Source organism: Hoplias malabaricus, chromosome 5 (genome assembly GCF_029633855.1).
Source record: "Hoplias malabaricus isolate fHopMal1 chromosome 5, fHopMal1.hap1, whole genome shotgun sequence".
NCBI classification, from domain to species: Eukaryota; Metazoa; Chordata; class Actinopteri; order Characiformes; family Erythrinidae; genus Hoplias; species Hoplias malabaricus.
In genome coordinates this window covers 5,741,999-5,759,838 of record NC_089804.1, presented here as the reverse complement: position 1 = coordinate 5,759,838, position 17,840 = coordinate 5,741,999, and the positions used below count along the sequence as shown (strand labels likewise).

General features: G+C 41.0%; 1 protein-coding gene across 1 annotated transcript in view; it reads left to right on the top strand.

Moving 5' to 3' along the window:
* Window positions 1-17,077, top strand: part of plxna1a (plexin A1a) — a 252,313-nt gene extending 235,236 nt beyond the window's left edge. Inside the window, 9 exon segments of the mRNA XM_066670409.1 lie at window positions 3,599-3,745; window positions 4,104-4,263; window positions 6,177-6,280; window positions 6,536-6,632; window positions 9,948-10,138; window positions 10,375-10,544; window positions 10,715-10,927; window positions 11,147-11,297; window positions 12,754-17,077. Of these exon segments, the coding sequence (XP_066526506.1) occupies window positions 3,599-3,745; window positions 4,104-4,263; window positions 6,177-6,280; window positions 6,536-6,632; window positions 9,948-10,138; window positions 10,375-10,544; window positions 10,715-10,927; window positions 11,147-11,297; window positions 12,754-12,849 (1,329 nt within the window). The 3' untranslated portion in view covers window positions 12,850-17,077.
* The last annotated feature ends 763 nt before the right edge of the window (window positions 17,078-17,840 follow it).

Below are 17,840 nucleotides of genomic sequence, written 5' to 3'. Positions count from 1 at the left end.
TAGCCTTTAGCTCCTTTCTTTCTGAAGCACAGCTTCTCCTCACACCATGTCCTTCTCTACCACCTCTCAGCGAGACTCTCCACGCACCCCCCTCCTTCTTGTATTTACTCTTCCCAAAAACTCTCCCTGCCTCCTGCTTTTCTCTCCGTGATTCTACTCAGCGTGTATGATTGAGCCGTAGGAGGCCTTCTTCACTTCCTCCCCCCCCCCCCCCCCTCTCTCTCTCTCTCTCTCTCTCTCTCTCCCTTCTCCACTCTCTTTCTGTCTCCTTTATTTATTTATTTTTATATCTCTTCCTTAAAATCCTTCACTCTCTCTCTCTCGAACCGTAGTAGCTCTTTGGTTTCATTAGTCCAATCATGCAGAGTCTCAGCGCTCTCTGAAAGGGTTTTAATCAACAGAAGACACGGGGGCTACAACGTTTTTACACCTTCAGGATTTGCAGTTGAGTTAGAACTGAGAGGGAAATACAGAATGAGGATCATGGCATTTGTGTTGTTCGAAGCAGACGAAAGACTTCTCTGATGAAGCAAATGTCAAAGCCAGAGAATGGAAAACTAGTATTTAGTTAAATATCTCAATTTCACATTCAGAGTATTTCATGTTTCCAGTGACTAGGCAAAGAAATGATAGCTATTATTATTATTATTATTATTATTATTATGATGATGATGATGATGATGATGATGATGTTGAGTGGTAGTAGTAGTAGTAGTATATGCTCAATTTTTTTGGCCTGGTTTGGGCCTGGCATGTCATTGGATGGTAGACCTAGTAAAAAACAAGGCTGCTGCTGGAGGTTTTGTTGCTGTGAACTACAGGGGGCGCTCTCCTTCAAACCCGTGTGCCTGAGTACAAAGCTGGTGTTGTTACAAGTGACTCTCAAATGTCCCAAGGAATTTAAAACACAGAAATCTAGGAAGATACATCTATCAGATTGAGCCTTTCCAAATCACATTTATCACAGATCACAACAGGAGCATACCACTAGTGCAAACATGTTGTAGTATAATGATTATTTCTCTTTCCTAAGTCCCGATTCAGTCTTTCTGTGGTAATTTTACAGTGTTCTTGCATTGCCTTGACATTTTATAAACAGGAAAATGACACCAGTGGTGGAGAGACCATTAATTTGTAATTTGTAATTAATTGTACATCTTCATCATTTTATTTAAGCATTACTGAAAAACTGTAATGACTGCAGATTATACCACAGCTAGTTTCAGTGTGACTGGCTGTGTCTCACAGTGATTGGCTGTGACACGATCCAGGAGTGACAGTATTGCATGATAATGGCAATCTAACAGAAGCTCTTCTGGTATTACTCCGCAAAGTCCATGTAACCTAGCAACGGCGCTAGCGCTTACAGGACAGCAGTGGTGGGCCTGGACTTTTTCAACCAATGGGGATCCAGCGCACTGTTCTGTTCACGCACCTTGTTTTGAACAGAGTGAAGAGTTATGGCGCAGTGGATACGTTATTCACTTTCTGATCTGTAAACCAAAGAAAATTACAAGGAAATAAAAACAGGAAAGTGCTCAGTTTGTGTGGTTTCTTAAATTAAGCTGAGGCCTGTCTTTTTTCTTAGCTGCACTCGTTCATCAGCTCAGCGCAGGGCGACTCTGGGGCCATTATCCAAACTACTCATTTTAAACGTAAACAGAGAGAACTTGGCATTGTTTACTGTATGATAAATCACTATAATCCGAACCTGCTGTAAACAATGATTAAACCATGACACTTTATTGACTCTGTGCGTTTATCTCTGGCTCTGTCCTGATTTACAGAGTTGTCTTGTTGCACACTAATTAAATCTGTTGTGTATTTTTTAAAATCTGAATATTTAAGGAGTTATTTTTACACTACACTTCCATATAGGTTTTGTTATGTTGTGTGTTATATTGGACTTGACATCACTTCATCTGTAGCCTGAAGACTCGTGACTTGGCTCAGACTTCGCTCGTATATAACTTTGTTAATATTACACAAGCATCATTGACGGCTTGTTTAAAGACATCTACAAACAGTAGAAACTATAGTGTGTATTAGCATTCAAGCCACTGCTTTCTGAACAAGGTCTGCTCAAGGCTGAACTCTGGAATAATTTATCTATCAGCTCTGTATTTGAAGAGGAAATTTTTCTGCTGCTGTTCATCAACCTGTGGGTGTGCAGGGTCTGACTTATGGTCTGCTAGGTCTGCTATTCGCTATCTCTCTCTCTCTCTCTCACACACACACACTCTCTCACTCACACACACACACACACACACATGAATGGAACTGACATGTAATATTAGGTCTGCTTTCCCAGATAGGAGATGTAGAGGGGTCTCTGTGAATGATGTATGCACCCTACCTCTTGTTAGCAGCTGTCAGATTAATTAGCGCAGATGCTAAAACGACATTAACAGCATATGGTGGGAAGAAGGGAGAAGTAAGGCAGGAGGAGTAGGAAGACGAGGAGGAGGAGGAGGAGGAGGAAAGGGCTAATTCTCCTTCATTTGTGTGTAAGAGGTGGAAGGATACACCAGCCTCTATATTTACAAGCTCCTTCATCACTCTGGAGCTCTACACCCATCAGCCATAACATTATAACCACACTCACTGTCCATTCTCTCAGCTGTTGTAGTAGTGTGACTGGGTCAGACCCGGCAGTGCTGCCGGAGGCTGAATCCGCACTTTTTTTAGACTGTAGGAGTGATCCTGGTGTAACCCTGACATTTTATTTATTTATTTATTTTAACACCTCTTCCACAACAAGTAAGAACTTGTTAATTAGCTGTTATTAGCTGTTGCTAGGGTCTGTTACAGCAGAGACGACACAAACATATGCAGGAAAGATCCCTTAAATAGTAAAAGCTATGACGGTTATTTTTAAAGGAACACTAAGGAAGTGTTATTTTTGCTCCAGGGCTCCCCCTACAGTTGCGAAGTGTAATTCACTTTTACAGCACTGTCCAGAAATCAAGTGTGGGGGGTGAGGGTAGTTTCATACCGTATTCCAAATGTTACATAGTGCAGTTTCTGCAGTGCTGAGCACAGACGAGCAACAACAGAGGTTCTGTTCTGCCAACTATAGGTTGGTGGATTATCAATATTACTTTGATGCTGTAATTTTAAGGTAAAAATAGAACCTACTGTTCCTTTAAACTGTTACAATAATCTGCAAAAGTGGTTCTTTAAAACCTTTTTTTAATGTATGGCTTATTTTTCAGAGTTTAAGAATAACAAAGTCCAGGGAACCATTTTTTGTTTTGTTTCCTCCCAATCATTAAGCTCCAGTTGTGTTCTTTATCAGTTGCCACCACTGTGTCTTTAATGGTGCTATTCCTACGGTTTGAAAGAGGCTAATGGTTACATTGATTGGCAAATCCTTCTGATTTTTTGAACATCGGATAAGTAGCAGTTGTTCAGCTTAAAGCAGCTGAAATCTTAAATGATAGTAGTTCAGTAAGAGTTTTGCATGCTCCACTACTGATTGCAGCAGAGAAATGAAATAAAGGCTAAATTCTTAAGAAGCTTTTTATTTTCATGTCCTTATGTACTATACCTCACTGTGTGTGTGTGTGTGTGTGTGTGTGTGTGTGTGTGTTTACAGGAGTGTGCTGGGGAGCCTCTGTTTATGTTGTACTGTGCAATAAAGCAACAGATGGAGAAGGGCCCCATAGATGCCATCACAGGAGAGGCACGGTACTCCCTGAGTGAAGACAAACTCATTCGACAGCAGATCGACTACAAGACCTTGGTCAGTGCTGTGTAACTGGTGCAATCTCCAGCTGCTTTTGACTTCTTAATTATTGCCTTGATAATCGAAATGAGCATTTCTAATCTGTTTAGCTGTTTATTTTTTCATTATAAAATTTAGTTTGTTTAAAAGGGCTTTGATTATCGCTAATATTTTGATTGTAATTTCAAAAGGATACTCAGTAAAGGCCGGGTATTTTGCTGCTGTCTTTTGCTCATGTTTGCCACAGACACTGATATTTCTGGAAGGCGTTGCATGCTACATCATTTACATTTGTCTGTTTCTGTTAACAAATGCTGACATGTTGACTGTGTTGTTTATGCTCCAATTTTAAACTTCCATGAATGTCTCTTCATAGACTCTGCACTGTGTGAACCCAGAGAATGAGAATGCCACAGAGGTGATAGTGAAATGCCTGAACTGTGACACCATCACCCAGGTGAAGGAGAAACTTTTAGACGCTGTGTATAAAGGCAGTCCCTACTCTCAGAGACCCAAAGCTGGGGACATGGATCTGGGTAAGAACGGCAGGGATGTGTGTACAGATGGATGGATTAAAGCAGTGTTTCTGAACCCAGTTCTCAGAGCTCACCAGATGGGTCATATTTTTACATTACTGCAGCTCTCAAAACATCAGAACCAAAACACTTAGTACAAGTGCAGTAAAAAACTACAGCAAAAGTGTTGGCCTGTGTGTTGACCTTGAGGAATGTGTTGACAGCACTGTATTAAAGTGTCAAATATTGATTAAGTGTACCCACTAATGCTCACCAAAATCTGCTCATACCTGCAGAAATATTACGGTATTAACATTTGAAGTTAGCTTAGGTTGGCTACTGTTTGTAGCATACTGCCATTTAAGCCCACCTTAATATAGGTAATTTTTAACAATACCCTGCTGCCCAGAACCATTTATAATGTATTTATTTATAGACTAAAGTAAAATACTTCAGAAAACCTTCAGTGTACATGCTTGTCCAGCTTAATTACTTAACAGTGTATCTCTCAATGAAGCTAATATGCTAACATTCCGATTAGCATTGTGCGCTACCTCATAAATCTCATCTTTCCATATGAAGGAAAATAGCATAAATTTACAAAATATTACTTTATAATACACAAAATATCACAGCATTAAGTTCTCATTTTACATAAGGAACACGTACTTAACAAAGAATTGGCTGAAATTGCTAAAATATCAGGATATCGGAGAGGTCCCAAAATACCAATGTTTTCCATGACTCCATAACATGGAGGTAACACATTGTTGGATTGCTTACAACAGTGGGTTTTAATTTAATTTGACTTCAGATCTGAATGTGGGCTTAAATGGCACATTGGCTTAATGGACAGTTACGCTTTCAAAAAGATATTGAGTTGATTTTAAACCTTCAGTATATACGCAGTGTATCCAAGTTTGCCTATTTGCATGCATAGATGTTGGTGTAATCTGACTTAAAATGTTGTTTGCGCAGAAGCTAAACTTGATTGATGAATACGGATGGCTGAATGAAATGGGCCAGAGTTATTATCCAGCAGTGTGTTCAGACCTGGAACAAGAGTTTGGCCTTGTTTTTTTTTTCTCAGTGTTCATTCAGAGACAGATTTTTCTTCTATAGCACATAGTCTCAATAGGAATGATTGCCTGAAAGATGGTCAGCTGTGGCTGCTAATTCGCGTTCATTATTACTCCAGTCATGCGTCATTGTTTGATCCATAGTTATAGAGGAGGCCCACACCTAGCCTTGCCTCATCACTGTGCTTTATGTTGGGGATAGTAAAGTTGGTCATTAGTATTCATGCTACATAGTGAGTTTTGGACAAGGTCTGCTCAAGGTTGTCGAGCCTATACTCGGTGTGAAGATTTCAAAATGAATTCAGTTTTTCCTCAAGTACTTATATAGCCTTGCTTTGGGAGAGGACATTCTGATCTCTCTGAAGTTTTGGGAGTGTGTGTGTGTTTGTGGATCAATATGTGTATACACATTCACTTGACACTTTATTAGGAATGCCTACCTACCTTTTATCTGCACTTTTTGTCGTCTTATCAGGCCCAGTATTTATAGAAGTACATGTTTACTAATTTATAATCTATCAACTCTTCTGTGTATTTAAATAACACTCCAGTTTACCTCATTCATCATGGTGGTGTATCATTCAGTAATATTGGTACAAATCAGAGACTATAGATCATCTGTCGCTACACTGTTTGTGTCGGTGGAATATTCTCATTGACGGTGTTGTGTATGTTTCCGTACCGTGCGGCACACCACTGAACAACACTGCCCGTGTTAGTTTTACTACAGCAGCCAGACACTGGTGAAGTATGTTGGGACCCTAACTAGTGATGAATGGGGTAAATTAAAGCCAACAAAACAGTCTGTAAATTCCCTGCGAGTGCATTCGATCCATGTTCTTCTCCCTGTTTCAGAATGGAGACAAGGCCGAATGGCGAGGATAATTTTGCAGGACGAGGATGTAACTACTAAAATAGATAATGACTGGAAACGACTGAACACATTAGCGCACTATCAGGTACGACATCTCTCCAACTGCTTGTAGCATTAATTAGTCATTTAACATTCATCCATTCACTGTTTAATTTAAAATGTTGTGGATTGTTTGCAGCTAAATTTGTTATTAAATCATTACGAGAGTCCATAATGTAGCTATAAAAACACTGTAAACATATATTGGAATTGCTAATTACCGTTTAGGAAAAGTACAATCATTTAAAGAATTCCCTAATACTCTGACTTTTTAAAATGGCTCTTTATGGATGTAATTCAGGTAACAGATGGGTCAGTCATTGCACTGGTACCGAAGCAGAACTCGGCTTACAACATTTCCAACTCTTCCACTTTTACAAAATCGCTCAGCAGATACGGTGAGTTCTGTTCTTCTCTTCTTTTTTTCTGTCCTGTTGTGTGTTGTAGCGGTGGGCGATGGGGTCCCAAAATGATATCACAATATTTCAGACAAAATAAATATTTAAAATGTATTTAATTATAAATGTAACATTACATTTTTGAATTAAGCAAATGTCTGTTAATATTTGGTTAAACAAGTAACTAAACAAGACTCTTATTCTGTATACATTTAATAATGTCAAACATAAAACTACAACAAGGTCTGGCGCCCCCTCCAGGGTGTGTTCCCACCTTGCGCCCAATGATTCCAGGTAGGCTCTGGACCCACCGCGACCCTGAACTGGATAAGGGTTACAGATAATGAATGAATGAATGAATAAATCTACCACCCTATACCACTCTTCACACTAAATAAATACACACAAGTAAAACAGATGCTCTGCTGAGTGAGTGTAGTCTCTCTGCTTGGGTTAGAGCTCCCATTGGCTGCTGAGCTTCCTCGTCCTCAACTGGGTGCTTCTGCTTGAGGTGGTGAGACAAGGGAGTTATGTTTCCACCTTTGGTCGTTACAGGGTTCTTGCAAATCTTACATTTCACCATGTTTTGATATTTTGTAGCCAAACCACCTCCGCACGACTGGAATGTACGCCATATTGTGCCTAACTGCATGATGTCATCACATAAACAAGTCCGAATATTGCTATCGTCACCATTTAAAACGTTCTGCAGATGTTATCACAGACTATACAATATGGCACGGCCCTAGGGTATTGTTCGTAGGGAATGAGTTTCCATGAACGCCAGATCAGAGCACGTTTTATTTCAGCTGTTTTGACTTGGTGGGTGCATATATGTCATTATTATACAATTACAATTATACAGTTTTAATCCGTAGAGTAGCAGCCTCATGACAGATGTCCATTACATACATTCTCAGGGAGAGCAGAGCCAGGTCTCTTTTAGTGCTCGCTGCTTTCAAACAATAGACGGCGACTTGAATTATCAGTGCAGTCAGGCACCTGTCGGCATGGAAACCATTCTAGTTAACACACAATGTAACTGCAGTTGATGGCAGTGGTACATTTACTGATCTTTAGAAGAGTTGGCCCTCATCAGAACAGGTTCAATGTCAACAGTTCGCAGTGCTCTGGAGAACAATTGCAAGTGAGTAGCTGTTTCCAAAGCTCTTTTCTGATGCTTTTGAAACTGTGGCACTTAGCGCAAACATTTTTCTTTATTCGTCTTACCCACGCTTATATCCTTCACTTGACACGAGGGTCTGCCTAGGCTGGGTGGATGAAGTACCTCCTCACAACCAAGCACACACACACACACATACACATGCACATTAGCCATTATATATGACCTCCATATTTCTGCATTCATTACACATTTTATCAGCTCTACTTCACATATAAGTGCACTTTGTAGTTCTGTAATTACAGACAGAAGTCCTTCTGTTGCTCCTCATACTTAGTTAGCCTCCTTTCATCCTGTTCTTCAATGGTCTGTTGGTGTTATTTGGGTGGTGGACTCTTCTGAGAACCGCAGGTGGTAGCGTGGTATGAGTGGATCAGACACAGTCAGTGCTACTGGAGTTTTTGAATGTTGTAATAACTCACTAGCCACTCTGTTAGACACCACCACCTTGTACATGTAAAGCCAGAGTCCATACAATGCTGACAAATTATCCGCCACCTGCTCTGTGGTCACTCCGTTAGGGTCCTGACCGTTTTAAGACCAGGATGAAAGGGTATTCAGAGAAACAGCTGTATTTGTAGAACTCTAAATTGCAGTGGAGCTGAAAATCAGAACCATGAAGGTGGAAACAAGGTGGTCATTTTAATATTAGAGCTGATCAGTGTTTACACACAACCACTAATAGTGACATGTGCTACCACAATTACCTGGGCATAGAAAGGGCAGTCAGATTACTGTTGCTCTGCACTGATGGCTATTACGTCAAACTGCGTGCATTATGAAAAAAACAAGATATACAAGCACATTAAGCTTAAAACACTTCAAATCCCTGCCCGCAGAGAGGCCGGCGCACAAACAGGAGCCTAAACCAGCCTTCACAGCTAACATCAGGATCTTTTCTGCCCTGAGGGATGCATCATTAACCCACATTTGTGAAGAAAAAGAAAAGACTGGGAGATACTCGTTCGTGTCTACACTTTTTACCAGACTTTTATTTTGGTGGTTTCGTGGATCTACTCTCCAAGGCTTGCTTTTAACTTTGTTATTTTTACATGAAAACTTCCTTTTTAAACAGTAATTGTAACATAATCAAGACATTAATCCCATTCGTGGTGTAGGTTTCAAAGTCAACAGCTTGTGTTTATTTCAGATTATTACCCAGAGGTGATGATGTCCTGAGGGAAATGTTAAAACTGTAGTCCAGGAGTTATTGTCATAGAATATGATTTTGTTTTGTTTACATTTACGATGGTTGTCTACTTATCTTTTAGTATAATACATGTTTTTTTATATCTAAATGTTAATATTTACACAAGACAGACAAATTCATTCATTCATTCATTATCTGTAACCGACACAGGGAGAACACACCACACTCCTCACAGACAGTCACCCGGAGGAAACCCACGCAGACACAGAGAGAACGCACCACACTCCTCACAGACAGTCACCCGGAGGAAACCCACGCAGACACAGAGAGAACACACCACACTCCTCACAGACAGTCACCCGGAGGAAACCCACGCAGACACAGAGAGAACACACCACACTCCTCACAGACAGTCACCCGGAGGAAACCCACGCAGACACAGGGAGAACATACCACACTCCTCACAGACAGTCACCCGGAGGAAACCCACACAGACACAGAGAGAACACACCACACTCCTCACAGACAGTCACCCGGAGGAAACCCACACAGATACAGGGAGAACACACCACACTCCTCACAGACAGTCACCCGGAGGAAACCCACGCAGACACAGGGAGAACATACCACACTCCTCACAGACAGTCACCCGGAGGAAACCCACACAGACACAGAGAGAACACACCACACTCCTCACAGACAGTCACCCGGAGGAAACCCACACAGATACAGGGAGAACACACCACACTCCTCACAGACAGTCACCCGGAGGAAACCCACACAGACACAGGGAGAACACACCACACTCCTCACAGACAGTCACCCGGAGTGGGAATCGAACCCACAACCTCCAGGTCCCTGGAGCTGTGTCACTGCGATGCTACCAGTGACTCTGGGATTGTCTGAAATATATAACATGCATTCAGAAGAGTATAAGATATTTATGACTAAGGAGTCATATGCACTGTTTCTGCTTCATCAGAGAGTATGCTGAGGACAGCTAGCAGTCCTGACAGTCTCCGCTCCAGGACACCTATGATCACCCCTGACCTAGAGAGTGGCACAAAGCTCTGGCACCTAGTCAAGAATCACGACCACTCAGACCAGAGAGAGGGTGATCGGGGCAGCAAGATGGTTTCAGAGATCTACCTGACACGACTATTAGCTACGAAGGTAAAATGTCAGCCATTTTCAAGACACTTCAAGACGTGTCCTTCTTGAAGCCTGACCCACCTAAGGGCTTTGAAACAAAATGGACGCCAGCAAAATCGGCCACCCCTGATATTAAATGTTGGTGGTGGCGGGTTTCCTCGTGTGGATGGTGCTGTTCGGTCATTCCCCAAACTTTTCAAAAATATTATGAAAGTGTATTAGTAATAAATAATGAATATCATCCCATACCTCCTCAGGGTACGCTACAGAAGTTTGTAGATGACCTGTTTGAGACGATATTCAGCACAGCGCACCGTGGCAGTGCCCTGCCCCTCGCCATCAAATATATGTTCGACTTCCTCGATGAGCAGGCGGACAAGCACCAGATCACGGACTCGGACGTGCGACACACCTGGAAAAGTAACTGGTGAGCAGGGCTCCATTCACTCCTAATGTACTTACGTTTACTGTAGAACACTCCACACGTCATCCAGCTGTTTCAGGTCTTTTACCGAGTTTTATTTCAAATGACTTCTCAGCGCTAAACTGCTTGGACCTTAAATGTAACCTGTTTTTTCCCCCCTCCCTTTTTTGCAGTTTGCCTTTGAGATTCTGGGTGAATGTCATCAAAAATCCCCAGTTTGTGTTTGACATCCATAAGAACAGCATCACTGACGCCTGCCTGTCTGTGGTGGCCCAGACGTTCATGGACTCCTGTTCCACTTCAGAACACAAACTCGGAAAAGATTCTCCGTCTAACAAGCTGCTGTATGCTAAAGACATCCCCAACTATAAGAGCTGGGTGGAGAGGTGTGTGAGGCTGATAGTGTGGTGCTGATTAGACTCTTAGACTTAGGGGTGGTTTCCCTCACAGGGATTAAGCCCAGTCCCGGACTGTGTCCTCCTTTCAATGGAAAATCACAATGGCAGTGCTAGGCTTCGTCCTTGTGTGGGAAACTAGCCCTTAGACTGATGTGGATGTGCCTTGTTTTAAATGAATGTGTTTGTTTGTGTGTGTGTTTATTGTAGGTATTACTCAGACATCTCCCGTATGTCTGCTATCAGTGATCAGGACATGAGCGCGTATTTAGCAGAACAGTCCAGACTTCACCTCAGCCAGTTCAACAGCATGAGTGCGCTTCATGAGATCTACTCCTATATCGTCAAGTACAAAGACGAGGTGAGCAAAAAAAAAAAAAAGAAGAGAGAGAGAGAGAGAGAGAGAACAGGCATTGATTGATTGCCTGCCTCTGTTCAAAACGTGACTGCTGTCCATGTCAAAACATTGAGATCCTGCAGTGTATGAGAGAGAGAGAGAGAGAGAGAGAGAGAGAGAGAGAGAGGGAGAGAGAGAGAGAAAGAAAGAGAAAGGGAGAGAAAGAGAGAGAGGGGGAGAAAGAGGGAGAAAGAGAGAGAGAGAGACAAAGAGAGAGAGTGGGAGAGAAAGGGAGAGAGAGTGAGAGAGAAAGAAAGGGAAAAAGAGAAATAGAGAGAGAGAGACAGAGAGAAAGAAAAAGGGAGAGATAGAAAGAGAAATAGAGAGAGAGAGAAATAAAGAGAAAGAAAGGGAGAGAGAGAAATAGAGAGAGAGAGAGAGAAAGAAAGGGAGAAAGAGAAATAGAGAGAGAGAGAGAGAGAGAGAGAGAAAGGGAGAGAGAGAAAGAGAAAAAGCGAAATGGAGAGAGAGAGACAAAGAGAGAGTGAGAGAGAGAGAGAAAGAGAAAAAGAGAGAAATAGAGAGAGAGAGAAATAGAGAAAAAGAGAGAGACAGAGGGAGAAAGGGAGAGAGAAAGAGAAAGGGAGAAAGAGAGAAATAGAGAGAAAGAGAAAAATGGAGAGAAAGAGAAAGGGAGAGAGAAAGAGACAGAGAAAGAGAGAGAGAGGGGGAGAGAGAAAGAGAAATAGAGAGAAAGAGAGAGAGAAATATATATATATATAGAGAGAGAGAGAGTGAGAGATGAAGCACACATTTGTGCTGCAGCAACAAACTGACGTTACAGATAATGTGGATAAAGAATGTGAAGCTTTTTAAGTCACAGAGGAAGCAAAGGCTAGCCTTCACACTCCCAGCTTAGCAGCGCGTGAGACCTCGACATTTGGAGGAACTGACCATGATTAATGTGAGGGGAAATGGATGGGTAACGTTTTTTTTGTTTAGTTTTATTGTTTGATTGAATTAAATTAAAATGTTTATACACCGCCTCTTTTACAACTGGCAGAGCCACAAAAACAGCTTTTAGAAAGGTTCTAGCTGAAGGTTCTAGCCCCATTTGATCAAAGAGCAAGAGGAAGGACTGTCACCTGTGTTCAACACGGAGCAGCAAACAATGGCCGCTTCTACTCCAGCTGAGTGCATTTAGACAGCAGCCGGTGGTATTCTTTTATCACGCCTCATTCCCCAGTCGTACACATGGCCACGTGGACAGTGAGCCCATATTAAAGAGTGGGAGGATTAGCTCTTCATTATCCAGCTCTACAGATGATCAGGCTAAGACCGTTTACCTGGTTCTACCGGGTTTGTAAGTGCATGTTATGTTCAGTGCTGTACGTGTCCTAGATCAGCTTTGTATCAGTTCCACACACACACACAGACACACACACATGTAAAATCCACTCATTTTATTCTCTTCCTGCAGATCCTCTCTGCACTCCAAAAGGATGAGCAGGCTCGCAGACAGAGGCTACGCAGCAAGCTGGAGCAGGTCATTGACACCATGGCTCTGTCCAGCTGAGGACTCTCTCTTCCTCGTTTGCCCTTTAGGCCCGGCCCAGAGCCACCCCCTACGTCCAGACACAAAGCTAACTGACTGAAGACAGAAGCAGTACACTGGAGACACCCCTACCATAGCTCAGGAGGGTGGGCATCCTCTCGTATCAGTCCCCTGTACTCAACACACACCAGAATGTCTCTCCATATGTACATTTGTAACTTTTTTTGATTTTGTTTACTATTATAATTTGTATTATTATTATTGTTTTAAGGAATGATGAAGGACCTTTGTGTCTGTCTTTACGCGAGCCTTTTAGGTTCTTCGGCATCTGCTTTGGACAATGAAGTGAAGGACCTTCTCTGCTCCGTTTTGAAATGGGACAATGCCAGAGGAGTTAAACAGAAGGTCGTTTTGTGCTAAATTCCGTTTGATTTACGGACTTGGTTTTTGCTCCTTGGTGTCGTTTGACTGCCGACTCGCTCCAGTTTCCTGCCACTTGTGTTACTGCTGAATTTGCACAATTTACAGGAACCACAACGTAACAAAAAAAAAACAAAAAGAACAAAAAAGATATATATGTATAGATATATAAATACATTTTCTACAAAAATGAGTAAAAAATAAGATGAAGTTTTACAGTTTTAACATAGAAAAGAACTCAACAAAAATTAATTTGATATGTGACGCAAAGACTGAACTATGAAAAGAATTATTTAAAAAAAAAAATCCTTGTCCTGTGCCATGTTTTATTTGAATGTTGTTTAGTGCAAAGACTTCTTTTTTTCTTTAAACAGATTGTGCTACGATTTAGTGTTGAGTGAATCAGAAGAACAAAATGTCATTTAATACCTTGTCTGTTCGGAGGGAACGGCGCAGACAAAACGGTAGTTTCTCGTTGAGTCCGTGGAGGAATCGCTGTGTCGGACTTATCTTTTCAACCTTAACCATTGATGGGGTTTTACTGCGGAAGCCACTGGAGAAGGCGGCTCAGCGACTCTTGTAACCAGGGTAGAAATACTTGTGAATGAGTTTCCTCACAGATAATTAGCCATTTTAAAATGCATCGCCAACGACGTCAAACGTCCCCCGACTCCCTCAACACTCAACCCTTCACTTCCGTGGAGTCACTTCCGTAAAGTCGTTGAAGGAACATCTCCACGGTCCGTCCTATGGCTTCTTATGTGACGCCGAGTTACTGAGAAGATTCCAGATCATCCAGCGCTGCAGGAGATTCAGAAATCACCGTTTTAACCCTTTGTTTTCCATGCCTGCTCAAGCTCTCCCTTTATTTATGCCTTTAATTTTTGGGCGACAGTAGGGTTACATCCTCCAACTGTGAATGTGGCTTCTTAAATGTAGGTCGGCTTGCAGTTTGTGCCAACGCTAGAAAGATACTTGAATTTAACACTTATTACGTGCTGCATCTCAGTAGATTATCAAGACAGTAACATGACTTCGGTCCTGGGAGAATTGTGGTTATTTTTGTTTTTTCTTCAGAATTTAATTTCATCGTTTTATTTTGACGTGAAAAACAGCTTCAATTCAGTAAAGGAGTACTGTATTACGTCAAAACGGCACTCTTTTTCTTATTTTGTTCTTCCTTATGATCGAATTAAAAAACAATATTTAATGTGGTATTTTGTCAGTAGGTAAACAATATTTTGTTTTGTTTGTTGTGAGGAGTAATGCAAGAAATATGAAGGAATTTTGAAAATGTAAAAAAAAAAATCTCCTGAACCTTTCTCTCCCTTTTCTCATCTGAAAGATGGTACCTTTGTGAAGGTCTGTGTTGCACCGATTCCCTTTCATGTGTTCCACAGTGTTCTTTAAGACTGACATGTTCAAACTGCATAAAAGTCCTTCCTCCTTACCGTTCCTTCTGAGATGAAAGTGGATTCCAGGGCTCAGTCAGTACTTGTAGTAACCCTCCTGAAATATTTAGGTCAGAAACCCAAACAGAGCAAAAGAGTGTCACCGAAAATTTACATTTATTCTTTAGTTTTTACCTCGAGACTGCGATACATCAGGGATCACACCAGCACCACACTTCACTGTTTTATTTATTTATTTAGGGTTGCTTTGGTTTTTACTGGCGATTCATATCTTAAACATTATCACAATCTCTCCTGTCCACCACCCAGGAGCAGGTCTATCTCCTGTAGTAATGAAAATCTCTTTATAAACGTGAGACATTCTAGCAGAGAGAACCCTTCAGTTTTATTCCTGGATCATTACTGTACACATTGATTAGGAGTTATTAGTGATACACACTTTAAACGCTGTGCTTTCTCTGTTACTTTCTTTGTAAAAAGTTCAAACAGTTCACAATCCGTTTTTGTGAGAGAAAGTATAGTTACATTCATAGAAACACCTAATTTTTCTTTTTAGATGTGAGTACAACCCTCTTCAGTATGACTAATATTCCCATAATCCATTGCTGTACTGTTACATCCAATAAGAACTCATTCTTATTTAAACAGACCATGCTGAATTTACAGGGTCCTTTGTAGAAGCACAGGTGTGTTTACACCTGTAATACCTAGTGTGACCAGATGTCCTCAAAAAATGTCCGGGCGGAATTTCACAAACGTCCGGGATTTTGTTTTTCTAGAGCTTACATAGAACTTCGAGAAGTTTCGTTCACAAACTACTCCCACCCTCCTCTACTCCGATTGGTTCGCTTGAGTGAGAAGGGGGCGTGGTGAAGTAGCCTAAAATCTTCTGATTGGACGGTCTGACTGTAGAGCTACCGTTATTGGTCGATAACCTTCTCTGTAAACATTTAATTGGTCAGTCTGCACGTCAGTAGTCCTTGTTTACGTCAGGCAAAGCTCATGTACCCACCCTCATCTCGAGCAGCTATGCCGAAACGTAAATGTAAGTTCTCGGATGAATTAAAATGAAATTTCCATGTTTTGTGTAGCAAATAAAGGTGTAAAGGACCTAAAAGCACACATAGGTTCAGCTAAGAATACACCGGCAGCAAGGGGCGGGAGCTCATCACCCCCCGGGACGTGTCCTCTTTTTCACCATCTCAGATCTGGTCACCCTAGTAATACCTGTTTTAAATGGGTTTGTAAACCAAACCAGATTGTTCTCACTTTTGACATGTTACTGATTTTTTGTTAGATTCAAGATGGTGGAAATTACAAAACTGCTTTCGTAATTTGTGAGGCAACTAATCACAGGTTAATTATGGTTGCTGTGGTCATCAGGAAGTATCAGAAGCACACTACCATTGACCAAAGTCGTAGTGTCTGACCTCAAAAACACAGTGTAGCACTAGTCTTCTCATCACAAAATGGCTTCTCAGTGAATTTCATAACGTCAACCAATATGGCCGTCTCCTGAGAAGAAGAAACTAATTTGTTGCTAACAAATGGGCACACATCTGCACGACCAAAGTTTACCGAGGTCCTTATATTGGCAGCACATTCTCTGGTCAGTTGAAAGGGTGGTAAAAAAAAAACAGGGATGAGATGGTGTTCAGTTTGTTCAACCAGGACCCACCATGAAGACTGTTAATACAGGGCTGAATGAGTTCACTTTTCTAAGTGCCATGACTGTTTACCACAAGAATACGTAAAATGATGATTCCTAGTTTCAAGATGTTTGTAGAGAAGGAAAAACAAGACAATCCTAAACACGCTTCAAATACCACACAAGTAATTTTATAAAAAACAAATTCAAAAAAGATCTGACCTGAATCCTGTAGTGCACCTTTGGGCGATCTCAAAGCGGAAAGAATAGAACGGATGAAAAGAATTATCTGTGAAGAAGAGCAGAACGTTTCTCCTCTGGTATCATTCTCGCCAAAGAAGCTCCAGTGTGTTATCAGCAACAATGGAGGACACACAGATCATTTCAAGTATGAATAACTGAACTACGACTGCTGTAGGCTGTACAGACTTATGTTGCATTTCTTTTAATGTATGAACAGTTTTGTAAAGTTTTATTCAAAGTTCTATATTCATTTTGCTGTAACTTTTGTGTTCTTTAAATAAAAGACAAATAAAGCGGTATTATCAGAAATGTATTTTTATTCTGGTCGTATTTAGTGATATTAAAGAGGGGTGTACTCACTTTTACTTTGTCATTTTTCGGTGGAAAATATACAATCAATCAGAAGTAGTCAAACTCTATTATTATCCGCAATATCCGGAGTCTTTCCATTTATCAACAATACATTAATTTCATTATCACCTCATCATTTGATGTTTTGCTTTTGTGAAACTACTATTTCTTTTCGTTTATTTATTTTCCCGCATATTTTTTTTTTTACCATCTTACTTTATTTATTATTTTTTTGTTGTTGATCTGATTCGAGATTGGTGCTTTTTTTTTAAATCTCAGAAACGTCATCTGAAAAATGAATTTTTAACTTAATGCTTTAACTTTAACTGGAAATTAAACGAATGGAGTGTGGTCTTTGACTTTTTTCAGTACTTTTTTCAGTGCTCACAGGAGTTATGAAGATTATCCAACATTCCACTCAGTTTACGAGGTGTCGCGTTTCACATTATTTTTCTGCATTCAAAGGGAAATCACCGTCTGGCAACACTTGCTTTACTCTGTGGTTTTTCTGATGGGGAATTCTTGACCTGCTCAGCCTTATTCCACATTTGAAGGCTTTGATGACAGCGATTGTAAAACAGCTGGTTGCATTGTAACGTCTCAGGACAAATTCGTTTGCTTTGTTGTTGTTGTTTTTGCTACTTCTTTTTGCTATCCCCCAGTTTAAAAGTGTTTAAAATCCTGAACTGATTACATAGAATTGTTTCTAGGGAAAAAAAGCCCCGACCTTGTGTTGTAGAGTGGCTGTTTCTTTGTGTTTGTTTAGCTAAAATACGCTGTAAGTAAAAAAAACGTTAACTGATCAGAGCTTTCACTTTGCACAGAGTGCCTTTCCAGCTCCTCTCTAATTTCTTCAACTCTTTACGACCTACGTCCCCTCAGTCTATCCCTCAGTCACAGCCGCCCTGTGGTTGCTTCATTCTCTTTCATACACTGCT